At 64.8% G+C, this 16,920-nt stretch overlaps 1 protein-coding gene across 2 annotated transcripts in view; it reads left to right on the forward strand.

The window, feature by feature from the left end:
• Window positions 1-3,281: 3,281 nt before the first annotated feature.
• FLNC (filamin C) overlaps window positions 3,282-16,920 on the forward strand; it is a 29,283-nt gene continuing 15,644 nt past the window's right edge. For both annotated transcript variants that reach the window (XM_066318943.1, XM_066318944.1), the window contains exons 1-21: window positions 3,282-4,428; window positions 6,265-6,513; window positions 6,796-6,893; window positions 7,281-7,431; window positions 8,024-8,142; window positions 8,264-8,341; window positions 8,904-9,066; window positions 9,376-9,576; window positions 9,973-10,110; window positions 10,467-10,593; window positions 10,982-11,118; window positions 11,722-11,915; window positions 12,055-12,168; window positions 12,544-12,687; window positions 13,069-13,192; window positions 13,582-13,742; window positions 13,884-13,974; window positions 14,187-14,356; window positions 14,929-15,046; window positions 15,622-15,884; window positions 16,198-16,795. In XM_066318943.1, coding sequence (XP_066175040.1) covers window positions 4,092-4,428; window positions 6,265-6,513; window positions 6,796-6,893; window positions 7,281-7,431; window positions 8,024-8,142; window positions 8,264-8,341; window positions 8,904-9,066; window positions 9,376-9,576; window positions 9,973-10,110; window positions 10,467-10,593; window positions 10,982-11,118; window positions 11,722-11,915; window positions 12,055-12,168; window positions 12,544-12,687; window positions 13,069-13,192; window positions 13,582-13,742; window positions 13,884-13,974; window positions 14,187-14,356; window positions 14,929-15,046; window positions 15,622-15,884; window positions 16,198-16,795 — 3,775 coding nt within the window. In that variant the 5' untranslated portion in view covers window positions 3,282-4,091. The remainder of the gene's footprint in view (window positions 4,429-6,264; window positions 6,514-6,795; window positions 6,894-7,280; window positions 7,432-8,023; window positions 8,143-8,263; window positions 8,342-8,903; window positions 9,067-9,375; window positions 9,577-9,972; window positions 10,111-10,466; window positions 10,594-10,981; window positions 11,119-11,721; window positions 11,916-12,054; window positions 12,169-12,543; window positions 12,688-13,068; window positions 13,193-13,581; window positions 13,743-13,883; window positions 13,975-14,186; window positions 14,357-14,928; window positions 15,047-15,621; window positions 15,885-16,197; window positions 16,796-16,920) is intronic.

Below are 16,920 nucleotides of genomic sequence, written 5' to 3' on the forward strand. Positions count from 1 at the left end.
GGAGGAACAGGGGGATTGGGTGGGCTGAAGCCCCAGCCCATGTTTTATGGGGCAATACTGGGCTGTACTAGATCTTACTGGCCTGTACTGGTTTGTACTGGGATTACTGGACTACACTGGGCTATACTGCTCTGTATTGTGTCATCAGATTGTACTGTGTTCTGTTGGGTTGTATTGGGTCTGGTCATACCAGGGTGGACTGGGCTGAACAGGGCCATAGTGGGCTGTACTGGACCAGGTCAGCTCTGCTGGTGCTGTACTGGGCATCTCCATGGAGGACCGTCCTCCAAACGGGCATCCCCCATCCCACAGGGTGGTGATCCAGGGGACAGACACCCCGCAAAGGGTCCCCCATGTCCCCCCCGTGTGCTCACCACGTTCCCTGTGGAGCTGTGGTCACTGCGGACACTGAGGCCAGGGGGCTGCAGAGGGGGGACACAGCACAGGGGGGTTGGGGGCTGCAGCGGGGCTGGGGGACGATGTGGAACAGTCAGGCCTTGGCAGGGGCTGCCCAGGGAGGTTTGGAGATCCCATCCCCGGGGGTGTCTCAGGAAGGCCTGGATGTGGCACTCAGGGCTCTGGGGCAAGGTGGGGGTCAGGAACAGGTTGGACTCGATGGCCTCGGAGGCTTTTCCAGCCTCAGGGGTTCTGTGGCCCTGCGATTCTGGAGTGGCGGCTGTGGAGCGGGGAGGGACTCAGGGCACAGGGCGCTGCGGCCGGGCAGCCGCTCCCGCCGGGGGCAGCAGGAGGTGCCGAGCGTGGAGCTCCGGAGCTGCGGCACCGGCACTGCCAGGACACCCAGCACAGGCACCGCCAGCCCTGCCAGGACACCCGGCACCCACCAGCACCCGCTGGTGCTGGCAGCACCACCTCCACACGGGACACATGGCCCCCAGGCCTCCCAGCGCTCTGTCTGCAGCCCCATGGCCCCCAGGGACTCCCAGAGCCTCCAAGTCGCTGCTCTTGGATGTGTCGCCACACGTGTCCCTGCTGTCCCCATGGCCATGTTCCGTGTCCCACTGTCCACATACGCCTTGTTCCCCTGTCCCTTATGCCCTCCAGCCGCTTGTCCCCATGGCCACGTCCCCAGAGTCCCCCTGTTCCCCTCTCTGTGCCCCCACGCTGCCGATGGTCCCCTCCCCGTGTCACCCCACCGTGAGGACCCTGAGTGCTTCCAACCCCAGTGCCCAGAGGAAACCCAGAGCCAGGGATTGGGTGGGGGGACACTGGACTCAGGGTGTCACCAGAGCGAGCAGTGGCTCTGCCCTATGGCCCCTCCCCAGGAGGCACTGGTGGGTCAGGTGCTTTGTCCCTTCATCGTGGCCTCCACCATCATCTTCCTGTGCCCCGGCTCCTGCAGAGCCGAGACTCCAGAGAGCATTGGGGCCCCCTGCGAAGCACCCCGGCCCCCCCGACCTGCCCCAGCAGCATCCTGGACCCCCATCCTGTACTACACTGACGCCCCCAGAGTGCCCTGGCTGCTCTGACTCCCCTAGACCATCCTGACGTCCTCAAACGTCCTGACCCCCACCTCCCAGACCACCCTGAGCCCCCCCCAAACAATCCACTGGCTTCCTTTCCCACACCTGCCGTAGGTTTGGGGGTCCTGTAGTGTTTCGCCCCCCGCCCCGTTGCGTGCCCCCTCAGCCCCCTGCCCTGGGATATTTTGGGTGGTGGTGTCTGGGGGTGCCCCCCCACCGCGTGCCCCCCCGGGTATTTTGGGTGCCGGTGCGTGGCTCTGACTCGGCAGGTTATTTTTAGGTGTTGGCGCAGGCGCCACCACGTCACCCCCCCCACGTCACCCCCCCACGTCACCCCCTGTCACCCGTTGTCACCTCGGGGTGCACCCGCACCGCCCCCCCGTCCGTCCTCCCCCCCCCTTCCCCCCCGCTGGAAGCTTCCAGGGCAGGCACCGGAACAGGGCGAACACGATACTACCCAAATCAACCCCCCAGAAGGACCCAGATGTGGGTCACCCAAGTGTGTCCCCCCCCCCCCCCCCGCCCACCCCCTCCCAAGGGTGTCGAGGAAGTCTCGGGCGTCTGGAGTGGGGAGGAGACACAAGAGAAATTCGGGGGGCAGCGGGGTTCAGGGCTCACCCCCAAATATGACCGAGCCCCCTCCCCGAGCATGTGCCATGGAGATGGGGAAACTGAGGCCAGAGGGACCCACGGCTGGCGTCACCAGTGGGGCGCAGCCGGGAGGGCTGAGTGGGGGTTCCACCGCGGGGGTGGTCCGGGGGGTGTCCCGGTGGGTTTCCCCAGAGGGGGATCCTGAGAGGGTTTATGGGATCTCAGCTGTGCCCCTCAGAGCTGGGAGAAAGTTTTTATGTGAGTTTTTCAGGGGGCCCCAAGTGGGAAGGGATGAGTGAGGGGGTTCTAAGTAAGTTTGGGGGGCGTCTTTGTGGGGGTTTTGGGGTGCGTTGCACTGCTGCGGGCTGCGGTATTGGGGTATCAAGGTACAGGTGTATCAGGATAACAGGGTGTTGGGGTGCCTGGCCTATAGCCAGGTGCTGAGGTTTTGAGGTGTCGAGGTTGCAGGTATTTGGGATTATTGGGGATGGATTTTGGGGGTGCCTGGATTTTGGGGTGCCAGAGTTTCGGGGCTGTCTGGGTGCCAGGATTTGGGGTACCAGTGTTTCAGTGTGGGGAGGCTGGGGTACTTGGGGGCCGGGATTTGTTGGTGCTGAGGTTTTGAGGGTACCAAAGTTTAGGGGTGCCAGTGGTTCAGCGTGTAAAAGTTGGGGGTGCCAATATCTGGGGGCACGGGGCTCTAAAGTGCCAGAGTTTAGGAGTTTGTGGCGCTGGACTTTAGCGAATTCGGGGAGATTTGAAGAGTTGGGGTGCAGTGTTTGCGAGTTCGTGGGCGCGGCATTTTGGGGTATTTTTGTATTTGTGAGTGTCGGTGTTTGGGTGTGCCGGTGTTTGAGGTTACTGAGGCCTTAGTTAGGGCTGTCGGAGATTTAGGGGTGCTGATGCCTGTACGTTTTCGGAACTGCAGGAGTTTGGGGGTGCCGGGAGTGCCGACACCGGGGGGTCCGGGGTGTGCTGGGATCCAGGGTTTCGGGAGGTGCCGGATTCCGCAGTTTGAGGGTGCCGGAGTCCCGGGGTCCGAGTGTGAGGCCAGGGCTGTAAATAGCGACGGCCGCGCCCCCCACCCCCGGGCCGGTCGGGCGGTCTTTCCGTCCCTCCTGGTCGGTCCCTCCCCGGGACGGGGCGGGCCGGGCCGGGGCAGCGCTTAAAGCCGCCGCCGTCCACGGCCCCGCCACTTGCCGCCGCCGACCCCGGCCCAGGAACGCTTCTGGGACGCATCGCGAACACACCGGACCCTACCGCGAACCGCCGCTCCGGGAAATATCGGAAACCGACCCGGGAACCTACCGGACCCCCCAGCCCTCCGGGACCCGCCGCTCCGCTCCGGGAACCCACCGGGAACCAACCCCACCACCGGGAACTTGCGCCGGGACAAACCCAGGACACCAGCCCCGACTCTGGGAATAGGGACCCCTACTCAGCACACCGGTACCGTGCAGCGAACCCCTCTCAGGACACCGGGACTGAGACGGGACCCCGTTCCCAGGCACCCGTACTGACCCCGGGAACCGGGACCCTCCCTGAGCACCGGGACTGACCGAGGACACCGTCCCCCATTGCCGGGAACTAGGATCCCATCCAGGACACAGACACCCACCTGGACCCCCACCCAGGAACCGGGACTGACCCAGGACGCCGTCCCTCAGCACCGAGACCCCATAGCGGGCACCAGCACCCACCCAGGGCCCCCGCCTGGGACATCAGCTCTGACCCAGGACACCGTCCCCAAGCCAGGACACCGTCCCCCAACAGGAGCTTTGCCACCGGGACCCAGAACCCCCACTCCCGGATCCAACGTTGAGCCAGGACCCTCGTAGGACACCGGCACTGATTTGGGACCTACACCCACAGTACCAGGATCCCTTCAGGACGCTGGGACTGACCCAGGACCCCCACCCACCACCAGAAGTGAGCCAGAACTCCCCCCACACCCACTCAGGCCCCTTCACAGCACTCAGCAACCCCCTGCCCATCGAGGAGCCCCCCAACCCCTCCAGGATGAACTCTACTTACGAGGCAGCACCGGGTGAGGACCCCGAGGAGCTCCCAGCCACCGAGAAGGACCTTGCTGAGGACGCGCCCTGGAAGAAGATCCAGCAGAACACGTTCACGCGCTGGTGCAACGAGCACCTCAAGTGTGTGCAGAAGCGCATCGTGGACCTGCAGCGCGACCTGAGCGATGGACTGCGCCTCATCGCACTGCTTGAGGTGCTCAGCCAGAAGAAGATGGGGCGCAAGCACCACCCGCGCCCCAACTTCCGCCAGATGAAGCTGGAGAATGTATCGGTGGCCCTCGAGTTCCTGGAGCGGGAGCACATCAAGCTCGTGTCCATTGGTGGGTGTGCAAGGGGCATGTGGGGGGGAACGGTGTCCATGGGGGAGTGTGCAAAGGGTGTGTGAGTGGGGAAAGGGCGGGTGAGCCAGAGGGTGGAAGAGGAATGGGAATGGTGAGTGTGCAAGGGCACGGGCAGTGATGTTCGAGTGGTAATAGTGTGAGTACAGAGGAATGAGGATGGGGCTGGCGATGAGCGAGCAAGGGCAAGGCCAGTGGACAAATGAGAATGAGGAGTGAGTGTGCAAAGATGGGCATGACGGAGAGATGGGAAATTGAGGGTGAGTGTACGAGGCAGGGGTGGACAAGTGAGGATGTGGATGGGTGTGTAAAGGGAGGTGATGGATGAGTGTGAATGGGATGAGAGTGGAAGGGTGGGGGGATGGAGAAGTGGGAGTGAAAAATGAGTGTGCAAGGGGCATGACGGACAAATGAGGATGGGCCCAGAGGTGAGTGTGCAAGAGTAGGGTGACAGATGAATGGGAGTGGAGGATGAGTGTGCAAGAGTGAGGGCCGATGGATAGATGAGAATGGGGATGAACGTGCAACGGGAGGGGTGACAGAGGAGCAGGAGCAGGACGAGTGTGCAAGAGGTGGAGGAATGGGAATGGGGGTGAGTGTGCAAGGCTGGAGGCACGGCGGGGCTGCGGACGAGTGTGCAAGGGGCGAGTGTGCAGGGGCTGCGCGGTCCGCGGGCCCGATCCCGCGCAGGCCGTGCGGAGCGGGGGGGTCCGGCCCGGTGCGGGGGCCGTGCGGGGGGGCTGAGCTCACGCTTGGCTCGGGGCCGGGGCGCTGAGCTCACGCGCGGGGGGGCGCCGGCCCTCGCACACTCACCCACCCCTCGCCGGGCCTCAGCGCCCACCCCCAGCCGACAGCTGCAGGGTGACCCCCCCGGCACGGGGGAGGGTTTGCGGGCCCCCCCGCACACGCGTTCGTGCGCGGCCCCCCTCGCGCGCCCGGAGCCGCGGGATGAGAGACCCTCGCCCGCGGTGTCACCTCCCCCTCCCCACGCGTGTCTTTGTCTCCTCTCGGGACCCCCTCCAAGATGTGACCCCAAGTTTTGGGAACCTCCCAGGTGTGCCCCCCCCCCGGGAGGTCCCGGCGGGGAGGGGTTTGTCCCGCCCGCTCCCACATCTCCCCCATTTCCTCCCTGAAACGCGATCGCTCGTGGGGGGAAGTGGCGGGGGAGGGGAGCGGGGGAGGGTCCGCTCCGCAGGGCGGTGGAGGAGGGACCGGGATGCCTCGGGCCCCCCTCCCGCCAGCCGTCCCCTGCCTCAGTTTCCCCATTCTGGCACTCCAGGAATCCCTTGGGAAGGTCACGGGTGTGGCATTCCGGGGTGCTCACTTGGGGACCCCCCGGGTGTTGCCAGGGGTGTGCCACCCCCGCCCCCGGCGCTCCCTGATGGACTGTGGGGTCCCTCTGCGGGGTGTGGGTGCTCGGGGTGGACGGGGGCAGTGTCGTGGGGTTCAGCCCTCATTTCCATGCCCCGGGATGTCCCCAGGCAGGTGTTGGGGTTCAGGGTCCCGTGGCACCGCCGTGGGGTGTCGGGGTGCCCCGAGTCGGGTGCTGGGGTCCACCCCCTTGTGCCGCGGGATGTCGGGGTGTCAGGGGTCCCTGTGGTGGTGCTGTGGGGTTTCGGGGTGGCCCAGGCGGGACCTCCCGTTATCCCCCTTCCCGCAGACAGCCGGGACGGGACACTGAACGCGATCCCGGGGCTGCCAGGGTGTCCCCTGGGGGTCCATTGGGGTCCCTCCGACGGGGTCCCGCGGGATCTCGGGGTGCCCCGAGGGGAGTCCCGAGGGATCTCGGGTTTCAACCCCCACGTTTCTCCCTTACAGACAGCAAGGCGATCGTGGACGGGAACCTGAAGCTGATCCTGGGGCTGATCTGGACCCTCATCCTGCACTATTCCATCTCGATGCCGATGTGGGAGGAGGAGGAGGACGATGAAGGCCGCCACCAGACCCCCAAGCAGCGGCTGCTGGGCTGGATCCAGAACAAGGTGCCGCAGCTGCCCATCACCAACTTCAATCGCGACTGGCGCGACGGGAAAGCGCTGGGAGCGCTGGTGGACAACTGCGCCCCGGGTGAGGAGCGCAGCGGGGCCGAGGCCGGGAGGGCGCGGGTGGGGCGTGGAAGGGGCAGATGGAGGGGAAAAGTGCGCGGGGTGAGGGGAGAGTAGGGAGCTGGGGGGTGCTGGGGGCGGGGGGTGGCGCAGGGGGCGGCTGGCGGGGGTACGGGAGATGCGGGCTCCAGGCTGGCTCGGGGGACACCTTTGGACATGCTGGGGGGCACTGGGCGCAGAAGGGGGGAGGTGCGGGATGGGGGTCAGGCTGGGGGTGCGCTCCTGACCTTTCTGGCCCCCGCAGGTCTGTGCCCAGACTGGGAGAAGTGGGACCCCAACAAGCCGGTGCAGAATGCTCGGGAGGCCATGCAGCAGGCAGATGACTGGCTGGGAGTCCCCCAGGTATGGACACGGTGGGGGGCACTGTGGGTCCCCCAGGTACAGGGCATGATGGGGGGCACTGTGGATCCCCCAGGTACGGGGCATGGGGGAGCACTGGCGCAGGTACAAGGCACAGGGCAGGAATGGGGGGCACTGGGAGGGGAGGTTGTAGGTGCACAGACGTGTCTGGGGGTGTCCCTGGGGATCCACAGGGATCCCCGGGCATTTGGAGTACCTCATGGCACCTGTGGGTGTGGTGGAGGTGTGGGGGTTCCCCAGTAGAGCAGGGAGGGTCCTGATGGGTTTTGGGGGTCTCAGGAGGGTCAGGCATGGTGGGGGGTTTCCTAGCAGGGTTCCCCTGGGTGGGGGTGCCAGGAGGGTCTCACAGGTGTTGGGCTTCCCTGCCAGGTGATTGCCCCCGAGGAGATCGTGGACCCCAATGTGGACGAGCACTCGGTGATGACGTACCTGTCCCAGTTCCCCAAGGCCAAGCTCCGGCCAGGGGCCCCCCTGCGCCCCCAGCCCCCCCAGCCCGGCCGTGCCCGCGCCTATGGGCCTGGTATGGGGGGCTGAGGGGGCCCAGGGGGTGGCTGGGGTCCCAGCACATGGGGGCATGAGGGGGTGTGGAGGTTTGTGGGATCACCAGGGGGCTGGGGACCTGACACAGGTGGGACATGGGACACATGAGGGACACGGACCCCTTGCAGGGGGAGCTCAGGGGCATGTGGGGACTGGCACTGGGGGCACATGGGGAGGGGCACTGGGTGGGGGACATGGGGGGCTTTGGACCCCAGCACAAGAGAGCACCTGGGGGCTATGGCTGTCAGGGCACAAGAGTAAACCATGTCCCCCCAACAAGCCCAGGGACTCCTCTCCAATCCTGGGGTGTCACCTGTGACCAGGGACACCCAAGGTCTCCACTCCCCACCCAGGGCTTCCCAAGAGTCCCCCCTCAACTATGCAAAGTCCCCTCAACAGGGACCCCTCAAAGTCCTATCAAGCTCACCTGCCCATACTCAGGAAACCACCACTGACACTCTGGACTCCCCTGCTAACACCAAGGACAGCCTAGGGGCCCCAAGTCCGGGGGAATGTGGGGTGCTGGGGTGTTGTGGGGTGCTGGGCCCCCCCTGACTCCCCTCACCCTGCAGGCATTGAGCCCCAGGGGAATGTGGTGCTTCGCCCTGCCCAGTTCACCGTGGAGACCCTCGAGGCGGGGATGGGTGAGGTCCTTGTGTATGTTGAGGACCCCGAGGGACACACTGAGGAGGTACAAGAGGCCCTGGCCCCCCCGTGGGGGTTGCCCCCAGTCTCCCCCTCTGGGAGACCCCTCAGGGCCCCAGCTCTGTGTCACCCCCTTTCCCCGGTTTTGGGGTCTCTTCCCACGCTAGGCCAAGGTGGTCCCCAACAATGACAAGAAGAGAACATACAGTGTCACCTACGTCCCCAAGGTCGGGGGGCTGCACAAGGTGAGCTCTCTGGTGACCCCCCAAGGCCACCCTTCTGTGACATCTCCTTGCTGCCCTCCCTGCAACAGCCCCCCGCAATGCCCCCCACCACACGCCCCCTGTGATGTCCCTGGTGACACCCCCACCCCGTGGCACCCCCATGTCTCAGAGTGGTGGCTGCCCCTCACATGCCTCCCCCCAAGGGGAATGGGGGAACCTGGCAGAGTAGGGTTTGGGGGTTCCCCAGGGGGTCCCTAAGGATGGCACTGGCTGGCCCTGGAGTGTCCTATAGGGTCCCTGGGGTGCAACACTGAAGTCTGGCGGGGAGATGTTGTAATGGGGCGACCCTGGAGTGTCCTGTTGGGATTCCTGGGTGTCTTATGCATTAGGGTCCCTGGAGGGGACAATAGGGAGTCTCTGGGGGCACCCACTGCTGGGAGGGATCCTCTTCAGGTTGTCACCTAGGGGGTGTCCCTGGGATGTCTCATCTCCATGGGGGTCCATGGGGAGGTTGTCCCTGAGGTGTGGCGCGGCTGTGGGGGCCGTGGTCCCCTGACACCCTTGATGTCCGTGTGCCCTCCAGGTGACAGTGCTGTTCGCGGGGCAGAACATTGACGGGAGCCCCTTTGGGGTAAATGTGGGCATGGCCCTGGGTGACGCCAGCAAGGTGACAGCACGTGGTCCTGGCCTGGAGCCTGTGGGCAATGTGGCCAACAAGGCCACCTACTTCGACATCTACACTGCAGGTGGGGGCACGGGGGGGCTGGATGCCTCTGGGGACATGTCCTTGTGGTGGTGCTGCCATGGCATGGCCAGGTGACTGGGGACATGCCTTCATGGTGACATGGCCAAGGGGTGGTCTTGTGGTGGCAGGGTTATGGCATGGCAAGTGGCACCAAGACTGTGTCCTTCCTGTGCCATGGCCATGGGATGATCTGGCGGCTGTGGGGCCGTGTCGTCAGGGTGACAGGACCATGGCATGGCTGGGTGACTCTGGGGACATGTCCTCATGGGGGCCTGACCATGGCATTGAGCCCATGTCCTGGTGATGACAGGGGCTGGCTCGGGCGATGTGGGGGTGGTGATCACGGACCCCCAGGGCCGGCGGGACACAGTGGAGGTGATGCTGGAGGACAAGGGGGACAACGTGTTCCGCTGCACCTACCGGCCTGTCCTCGAAGGGCCACACACCATCACCGTCACCTACGCTGGCGCCCAGGTCCCCAGGAGCCCCTTCACTGTCAATGTGGCTGAAGGTGAGGCTCCCTCCCAGCTCCCATGTGACTCCACAACATTTGTGACCACAGTAGCTAATGACATCAGTGGCCCCATATCACCCTGCTATGACCACAGTGGCCCCAGGCACCCAGTGGTGACCATGGTGGTCCATGACACCTATACGTGACCATGGGTGAACTCCTGGTCCCCTCACACTCCCCAGGGTGTCCGTCTGGCACCCTTGTCCCCAGGGTATCCCCAGGGGTTAGTTCCTTGTGCCCCTGAGGATGCCACGGCACTCCCCTGTCCCCAGAGCATCCCCAAGGCATCTCCATGGGTCCCTCCCAGCCCTGGGACACCCCTCCCTCCCTGGGGGTTCCTCAGGGTTCCCCAGTGCCTGGTGGCTGCTGGTGGGTGCTAATGGAAGTTTGCAGCCTGCACCCCCTCGGCGGTCCGGGCCACGGGCCGGGGGCTGCAGCCACGGGGGGTCCGAGTGCAGGACGTGGCCGACTTCAAGGTCCTGACACGGGGCGCGGGCAGTGGGGACCTGCGGGTGACGCTGCGGGGACCAGGTACGTGTCACTGTGTGGGTGCATGGGGGGGTTGGAAGGCTGGGGGCACTGTGGGGTTGGCCACTGTACGTCTGTGGGTAGGGTCCCACTGGGGGCCCATGGGGTGAGTTTATGGGTCGGGGTTCCCCATGGAGGGATGGATATAGACAGGGGACCCATGGAGGGTCTAGGGTTGTGGGACACCATGGGGGTGGCCATGGGGAGGTGGGTGCATGGGTGGGGTCCTGTGAGATTGTCCATGGAGGTTGGATGGCTGGGGGGCATCCTGGGGTTTACCATGGGTTGGGGGGCACCATGGGAGGTGCATGGCTGGGGGGTGCCCTGGAGTGGGTGCCCCATCTGACCCCCTCCCACAGGGGGCACGGAGGAACCAGTGAAGGTGCGAGATGTCGGGGACGGTGTCTACGAGTGCGAGTATGTGCCCCGGGTGCCGGGGACATACCAGGTGTCCATCACCTGGGGTGGCTACGCCATCCCGCGCAGGTCAGTGGCACTGCAGGGGTCCCGGCAGGGGGAAGAGAGGGGGGTGGGTTTGTGTGGAAGGGGGGACAGGGGGATGATGTACAAGCCCTACCCCTCACTGCCCCTCCACCCTCCCCAGACCATCTGAGATGCAGGTGTCCCCCTCGGGGTGGGGGGGATTGGGGAATGTGGGAGGTATCTGTGGGGTAAAAGCCCTCCCTCACCCCCCCATCCAATTTGAGGTGCAGGTGTCCCCCCAGGGGTGGGAGATGTTTGGGGGACTGGGGGTTGCAGGTGCAGTACAGCCCCCTTCCCCCATTCCCCCCAGCCTGTTCAAGGTGAAGGTGTGTGTGGGGGTGGGGGGTACAGGTGTGTTACAACCCCCCTCACACCTGCCTGTCCCCTCCAGCCCGTTTGAGGTGCAGGTGTCCCCTCAACCAGGGGCACAGAAGGTCCGGGCCTGGGGGCCGGGGCTTGAGGGCGGGGTCGTGGGGCGCCCTGCAGACTTCGTGGTTGAGGCCGTCGGCACTGAAGTGGGGACTCTTGGTGAGCTGGAGGGTCATGGAGGCATGGGGCTCTGTGGTGGGCACCCTGGGTGAGCCCTGATGGGGAGGACATAGGAGCAGGGTCAGGGGCACCGTAGTGGGGACATGGGGACAGGGTTGGGGGTCGTGTGGTGGGAACACGGTGGGGAGCTATGTGATGGCGACAAGGGCATGAGTGGGTGACAACCCTGTTGGGGACATGGGGGTGGAATGGGGGGCACCATGGGGCAAGGCGGCACTGTGAGGGGTGTCAGTGTGGTGGGGACTAGGGCCCGGAGTGTGTGAAACCCCAATGGGGACATGGGAACAGGCTGGGGCATGGGCACGAAGGTGGGGTCCCCCACTTGTGTGGTGGCACAGGCATGCAGAGGTGGGGACTTGGGGCAGGTTGGGGGTAGCCCCAGTGGGGTTGAGGGGACATGAGTGGTGCCACCCTGGGGACATGGTCACAGACTGGGGACAATGGTCTGGGAGTCCCCACTGGGGGGGCATAAAGACATGTTAGGTGCCACCCTGCTGGGAGCATGGGCACAGAGAGGGAACAAGGATGAGGTCTGGGGGTCCTGGCATGGGCACGGGGTAATGGTGGCTGTGGTGCCCCCAGGGTTCTCCATCGAGGGCCCATCCCAGGCACGTATCGAGTGTGATGACAAGGGCGATGGCTCGTGTGATGTGCGGTACTGGCCCACGGAGCCGGGGCTCTACGCTGTGCATGTGGTCTGTGATGACGAGGACATCCGGGACAGCCCTTTCATGGCTGACATCCGTCCCGCTCCCCCTGACTCCTGGCCCGACAAGGTGCTGCTACCCACGGCAACCCACAGATCCTGTTGTGCCCTTGTGCTCCACAGTGCCCTGCTGTGCCCCATTACACCTCATATGTGGGTGCTGGGGGTGCTGGCACCCCACTGTGTCCTTCTAACCGCCCCCTCCACAGGTGAAGGCCTTTGGGCCAGGGCTGGAGCCCACTGGCTGCATCGTGGATCGCCCGGCCGAGTTCACCATTGATGCCCGTGGTGCTGGCAAGGGACCTCTCAAGCTCTATGCACAGGTGGGAGCCCTGGGGGGCTGTTGGATGGTGCTGGGTGCTGTTGAGTGACATTGGGTGGTGCTGGGAGCCTTTGAGTACTGTTGAACCCTGCTGGGTTCCTTTTAGTGTTGTTGGGCACCATTGGATGCCCTTTAGCACTATTGGGTGCCCGTGAGCACCATTGGGCACCACTGGGTGCCATTGGCCAGCATTGAGTGTCATTGGGCACAATTGGGTGCCACTGGCCAGCACTGATTGCTATTGGTCACCGCTGGGTGCCATTGGCCAACACTGAGTGCTGTTGGTCATCATTGGGTGCCATTGGCCAGCAATGAGTGCCATTGGCCAGCCATTGGGTGCCGTTGGGCTTCCTCACCTCCCCCCTGCTGCTCACAGGACGCCGAGGGCTTCCCCATTGACATCAAGGTGAAGGACAATGGTGACGGCACCTTCCACTGTGTCTACGTCCCCACCAAGGCCATGAAGCACACGATCATTGTCGCCTGGGGGGGTGTCAACACTCCCAACAGCCCCTTCCGTGTGGGTGTCATGGGGGGCCCATGGGGTGCTGGGATGGCCGTGGGGGTCCCAGGAGGTGTGGGGAGGGAGTGCTACTCATGGAGGGTGTTAAGGCGTCAGATGTGGGACATGGGAGTCCTGTGGGGATGGGGGGCCAGGGTGGGCATGGGGGCCCAAGGGGTGATGTGGATGGTGATGGAGATCCCATGGGGTGCTGGATGTGGGGATGGAGGTCTCAGACCTGTAGGATGCTGGGGTAGGGTTGGGGGTCCCATGAAGTGCTAGGGATGGGAGTCTATGGAGTGGTTGGAGGGTGCCAGTGGGTTGGAGGTCCCAGTCCCATGGGGTGCCAGGGAAATAGGGGTCTGTGCCCCTGCCCCACATAACACTGTGGGCCCGCAGGTGAGCGTGGGTGAGGGCAGCCACCCCAGCAGGGTGAAGGTGCACGGGCCAGGTGTGGAGAAGACGGGGCTGAAGGCCAACGAGCCCACCTACTTCACCGTGGACTGCAGCGAGGCTGGACAGGGTGGGTGCTGTGGTGGGGGGCACCCTGGGAACTCCTCTGTGGGCATGAGGCCTGTGTCCCTGGTCCTGGGCCATTACCACCAGTCCTGCTCCGTCATCCCTGGATCAAGGGTCCTTCATTCTGGGCCCATCAGTTCTGGTCCTGGTCCAACATCCCAGATCCTGCGTCCCTGCTCCTGGTCCACTGTCCCTGCTCCTGGTCCAGGATTCCTGGGCCTGCATCCCTATTCCTGCACCTGCACCCCTGGTCCTTTATCTATGATCCTGGGCCATCAACCATGACCCTGTCCATCGTCTTCTGCCCTGATCCAGCCCCTGCCGCATGTGCTCGGTTCTACTCCTCAGTGTCTCCCTGGGGAGCAGGGGCCACTGACCCAGCCACCCCCACAGGTGACGTCAGCATTGGCATCAAGTGTGCCCCAGGAGTGGTGGGGCCTCTCGAGGCTGACATCGACTTTGACATCATTAAGAATGACAATGACACCTTCACGGTCAAGTACACGGCGCCGGGCCCAGGGCTCTACACCATCATGGTGCTCTTTGCCAACCAGGTCAGGGTTCTGGGACTGCCCCACATCCTCGGCGTCCATCCCCCACTCTCTGGAGTGCCCCCAGCCCACAGGGGCCAGGTGAGGCTGGGGCTTCGATCCCATGGTGCCCCCGTGTCACTGTGCCCTGGTCTTGGTCCCCAGGAGATCCCCTCCAGCCCCTTCCGCATCAAGGTGGACCCATCCCACGACGCCACCAAGGTCAAAGCTGAGGGACCGGGGCTCAGCCGGACAGGTGAGAGGCTGGTGGGGTGGGTGTGGGGAACATGGGGTGGGGCGATGTGTGCTGTGGGGCAGGTACTGTGAGTCCTGTGGGTCCCACAGTGGCTGGCACTGGGGGGCAGGGGTGGAGGTGGGGACCTCCACCCACCTCTGGGTGCTGTGGGGCAGGGGTTGTGGGTCCCGTGGGTGCTGTGGGCCCAGCAGTGACTTGATGATGTGGTGCAGGGGTGGAGGTGGGGACCCCCACCCACTTCCGTGTGCAGACGCGGGGAGCGGGGAAGGCCCCCCTGGACGTGCGGTTCGTGGGATCAGGGCCCGGCCCAGCTGTTGCCGACTTCGAGGTCATTGACAACCACGACTATTCCTACACTGTCAAGTACACCCCGCTGCAGCAGGTGCGTGCTGGGGGCACCCTGACCCATGGGAACATCCCATGGAGGCATCTCAACCAGTCAGGGTACCCCACCCCATGGGGCCACCCCATGGAGGGGATCCCCAGCATATAGGGGCTCCCCAGCCCATGGAGTACCCAAGAGGGTCCCTCTCATTGACTCGCCATTCCCTGGGCTCTACCAAGGACATCCACCCATACAGCCCAGTGTATAGGGGCACCCTCATGAGCACACCCTCCCCGTAGGCACCCCCAGCTCCTGGGCAACCCACCCATATGAACACCCCCCATCGCCATGAACCTCTGTGGGCACCCCCTTGGGGCAGCTGCAACCCCACATGAATACCTGCCAACCCGGGACACCCCCAGATCCATGAGTTCCCCTCATCCCTGCGACTTTACCCTCCCCAACAGCCGTGGGTGCGCCCCAGCCCCCCCAGCCTTATGGCTGTGTGTTCCCAAGGTACCCCCTTGGCATCTCCCAGCACCGTCCCGTGGGTGTTCACCCTCTGCCCCATGACTGGGTGCTGTGTGTGGGTCCCCTGGCAGCACCCTGAAGTGGAGTTTTTCCTGCAGGGCCCCCTGTCTGTGGTGGTCACCTATGGGGGGGACCCCATCCCCAAGAGCCCCTTCCCGGTAACTGTGGCCCCCCCACTGCAGCTGGGCAAGGTCAAGGTGCAGGGGCTCAACAGCAGTGAGTGGCAGCACTGGGGGAATGGTGGGAGGACACCGAGGGAGGGGAGGACCCTGCATGTGGTGTAGGGTGGGGGGCAGGCCTGGCAGGGACACTTGAGCATTGGGGTGTCCTGAGGGAAGAGACCTTGGAGGGGACACCTGGGGGGAGGGGATCAGCCTGGGGGGCACTTTAATGTGGGGGCATTCTGGGGGAGGGCACTCGTGGGTGTGGGTTTCAGTGTGGGGTGAGGGCACATGAGGGCATGGACACTGTGTGTAGGGTTACCTGGGTGGGGGATACACACCTTGGTTATGGAGTGCAACCTGGGGGCCCCAAGGGTGTGTTGGGGGGCATCCTAGTAGGAGAGGTTTGGGACCACCTGTGTGTGGGACCAACCAGGATATGGGGGACAGATGTGTGAGGACATGGGGGGACACACACACACTGTGTGGGGAAACTATACCCTGGATATGGGGGACGTTCTTGGGTGGAGGTGACACACCCTGGGACAGACACCCCTCACCCTGTGATCTGGGGGACACATCTGGGTGTAGGATTCTCCATTGGTCCTCTGACCCCCATCTCCCCTGCAGAGGCGGAGGTGGGGCAGTTGCAGGAGTTCCAGGTGGAGGCACAGGGTGCAGGAGGCCAGGGGCAACTGGAGGTGAAGGTGACGGGCCCCTCGCGGCGTCCCGTGCCCTGCACAGTGGGGCCTGCACCCCCCGGGGGTCCCCACCCTGTCACCTTCACACCCCCCGAGGAGGGGCCACACCGTGTCGAGGTCACCTACGATGGACACCCGGTTCCAGGCAGCCCCTTCCCTGTGGAGGCTCTGCTGCCCCCTGACCCCTCCAAGGTGAGCGTGGCACACATGTGTGCAACAGGGATGTGTGTGTCCCAACCCTTGTGTGTCCCTCTGCCCTCATGACCCCCACATGCTGCTCACAAGCCCCACATGTGCCCATGCCCCCATGACCCCTGCATTTCCCTCCAACCCCAATGTGTTCTTGTGTGAGCAGGTGGTGGCCTTGGGGCTGGGGCTGCAGGGCAGTCACATGGGGTCCACTGACCCCCATCTGTCCCCCTGACTCCTACCTGTGCCTGTGTCCCTTTTGACCTCCATCTGTCCCTGTGTTCCCCCTGATCCCCATGTGTCCTTGTGCCTGCAGGTGGTGGCCTCGGGGCCAGGGCTGAAGGGCGGCCGTGTTGGGGTCCCAGCGCCCTTCTCCATTGCCACGCAGGGCGCGGGCAGTGGGGGGCTGGGGCTGACAGTGGAGGGGCCCTGTGAAGCCAAGATCGAGTGCCAGGACAATGGGGACGGCTCCTGCGCTGTGTCCTACCTGCCCACGGCGCCCGGAGAGTACCACATTAACATCCTGTTTGCTGGGCGCCACATCCCGGGCAGCCCCTTCACGGCCGCGGTCACGGCGCCCTTCGACCCGGCCAAAGTGACGGCGTCGGGGCCAGGGCTGGAGCGCGGCCGTGCCGGGGAGGCGGCCGTCTTCTCCGTGGACTGCTCACAGGCTGGCGAGGCCGAGCTCACCATCGAGATCCGCTCCGAGGCCGGCGTCAAGGCCGAGGTGCTGGTGCAGAACAACCGTGATGGCACCTACGCCATCACCTACACCCCGGCCTGCGCCGGCGCCTACACCATCACCATCAACTATGGCGGCCTCCCGGTGCCCAACTGCCCCGTGCGCGTCACTGTGGACCCGGCCATCGACACCAGCAGCGTCAAGGTCTATGGCAAAGGCGTGGAGCCACGAGGTGAGGGAGGGCTGCACAGGGGCTGCTCACCATGGCACCTCCTTTGCTTGGGTGGGGATCTCCTTCTCCCCAGGGGCATCCTGTCTCTGTGGGCATCTCTTCTTCCTGGGTACCCCTCTGGACAC

The sequence above is a fragment of the Sylvia atricapilla genome, chromosome 5 (genome assembly GCF_009819655.1).
Source record: "Sylvia atricapilla isolate bSylAtr1 chromosome 5, bSylAtr1.pri, whole genome shotgun sequence".
In the NCBI taxonomy this organism is placed as follows: Eukaryota; Metazoa; Chordata; class Aves; order Passeriformes; family Sylviidae; genus Sylvia; species Sylvia atricapilla.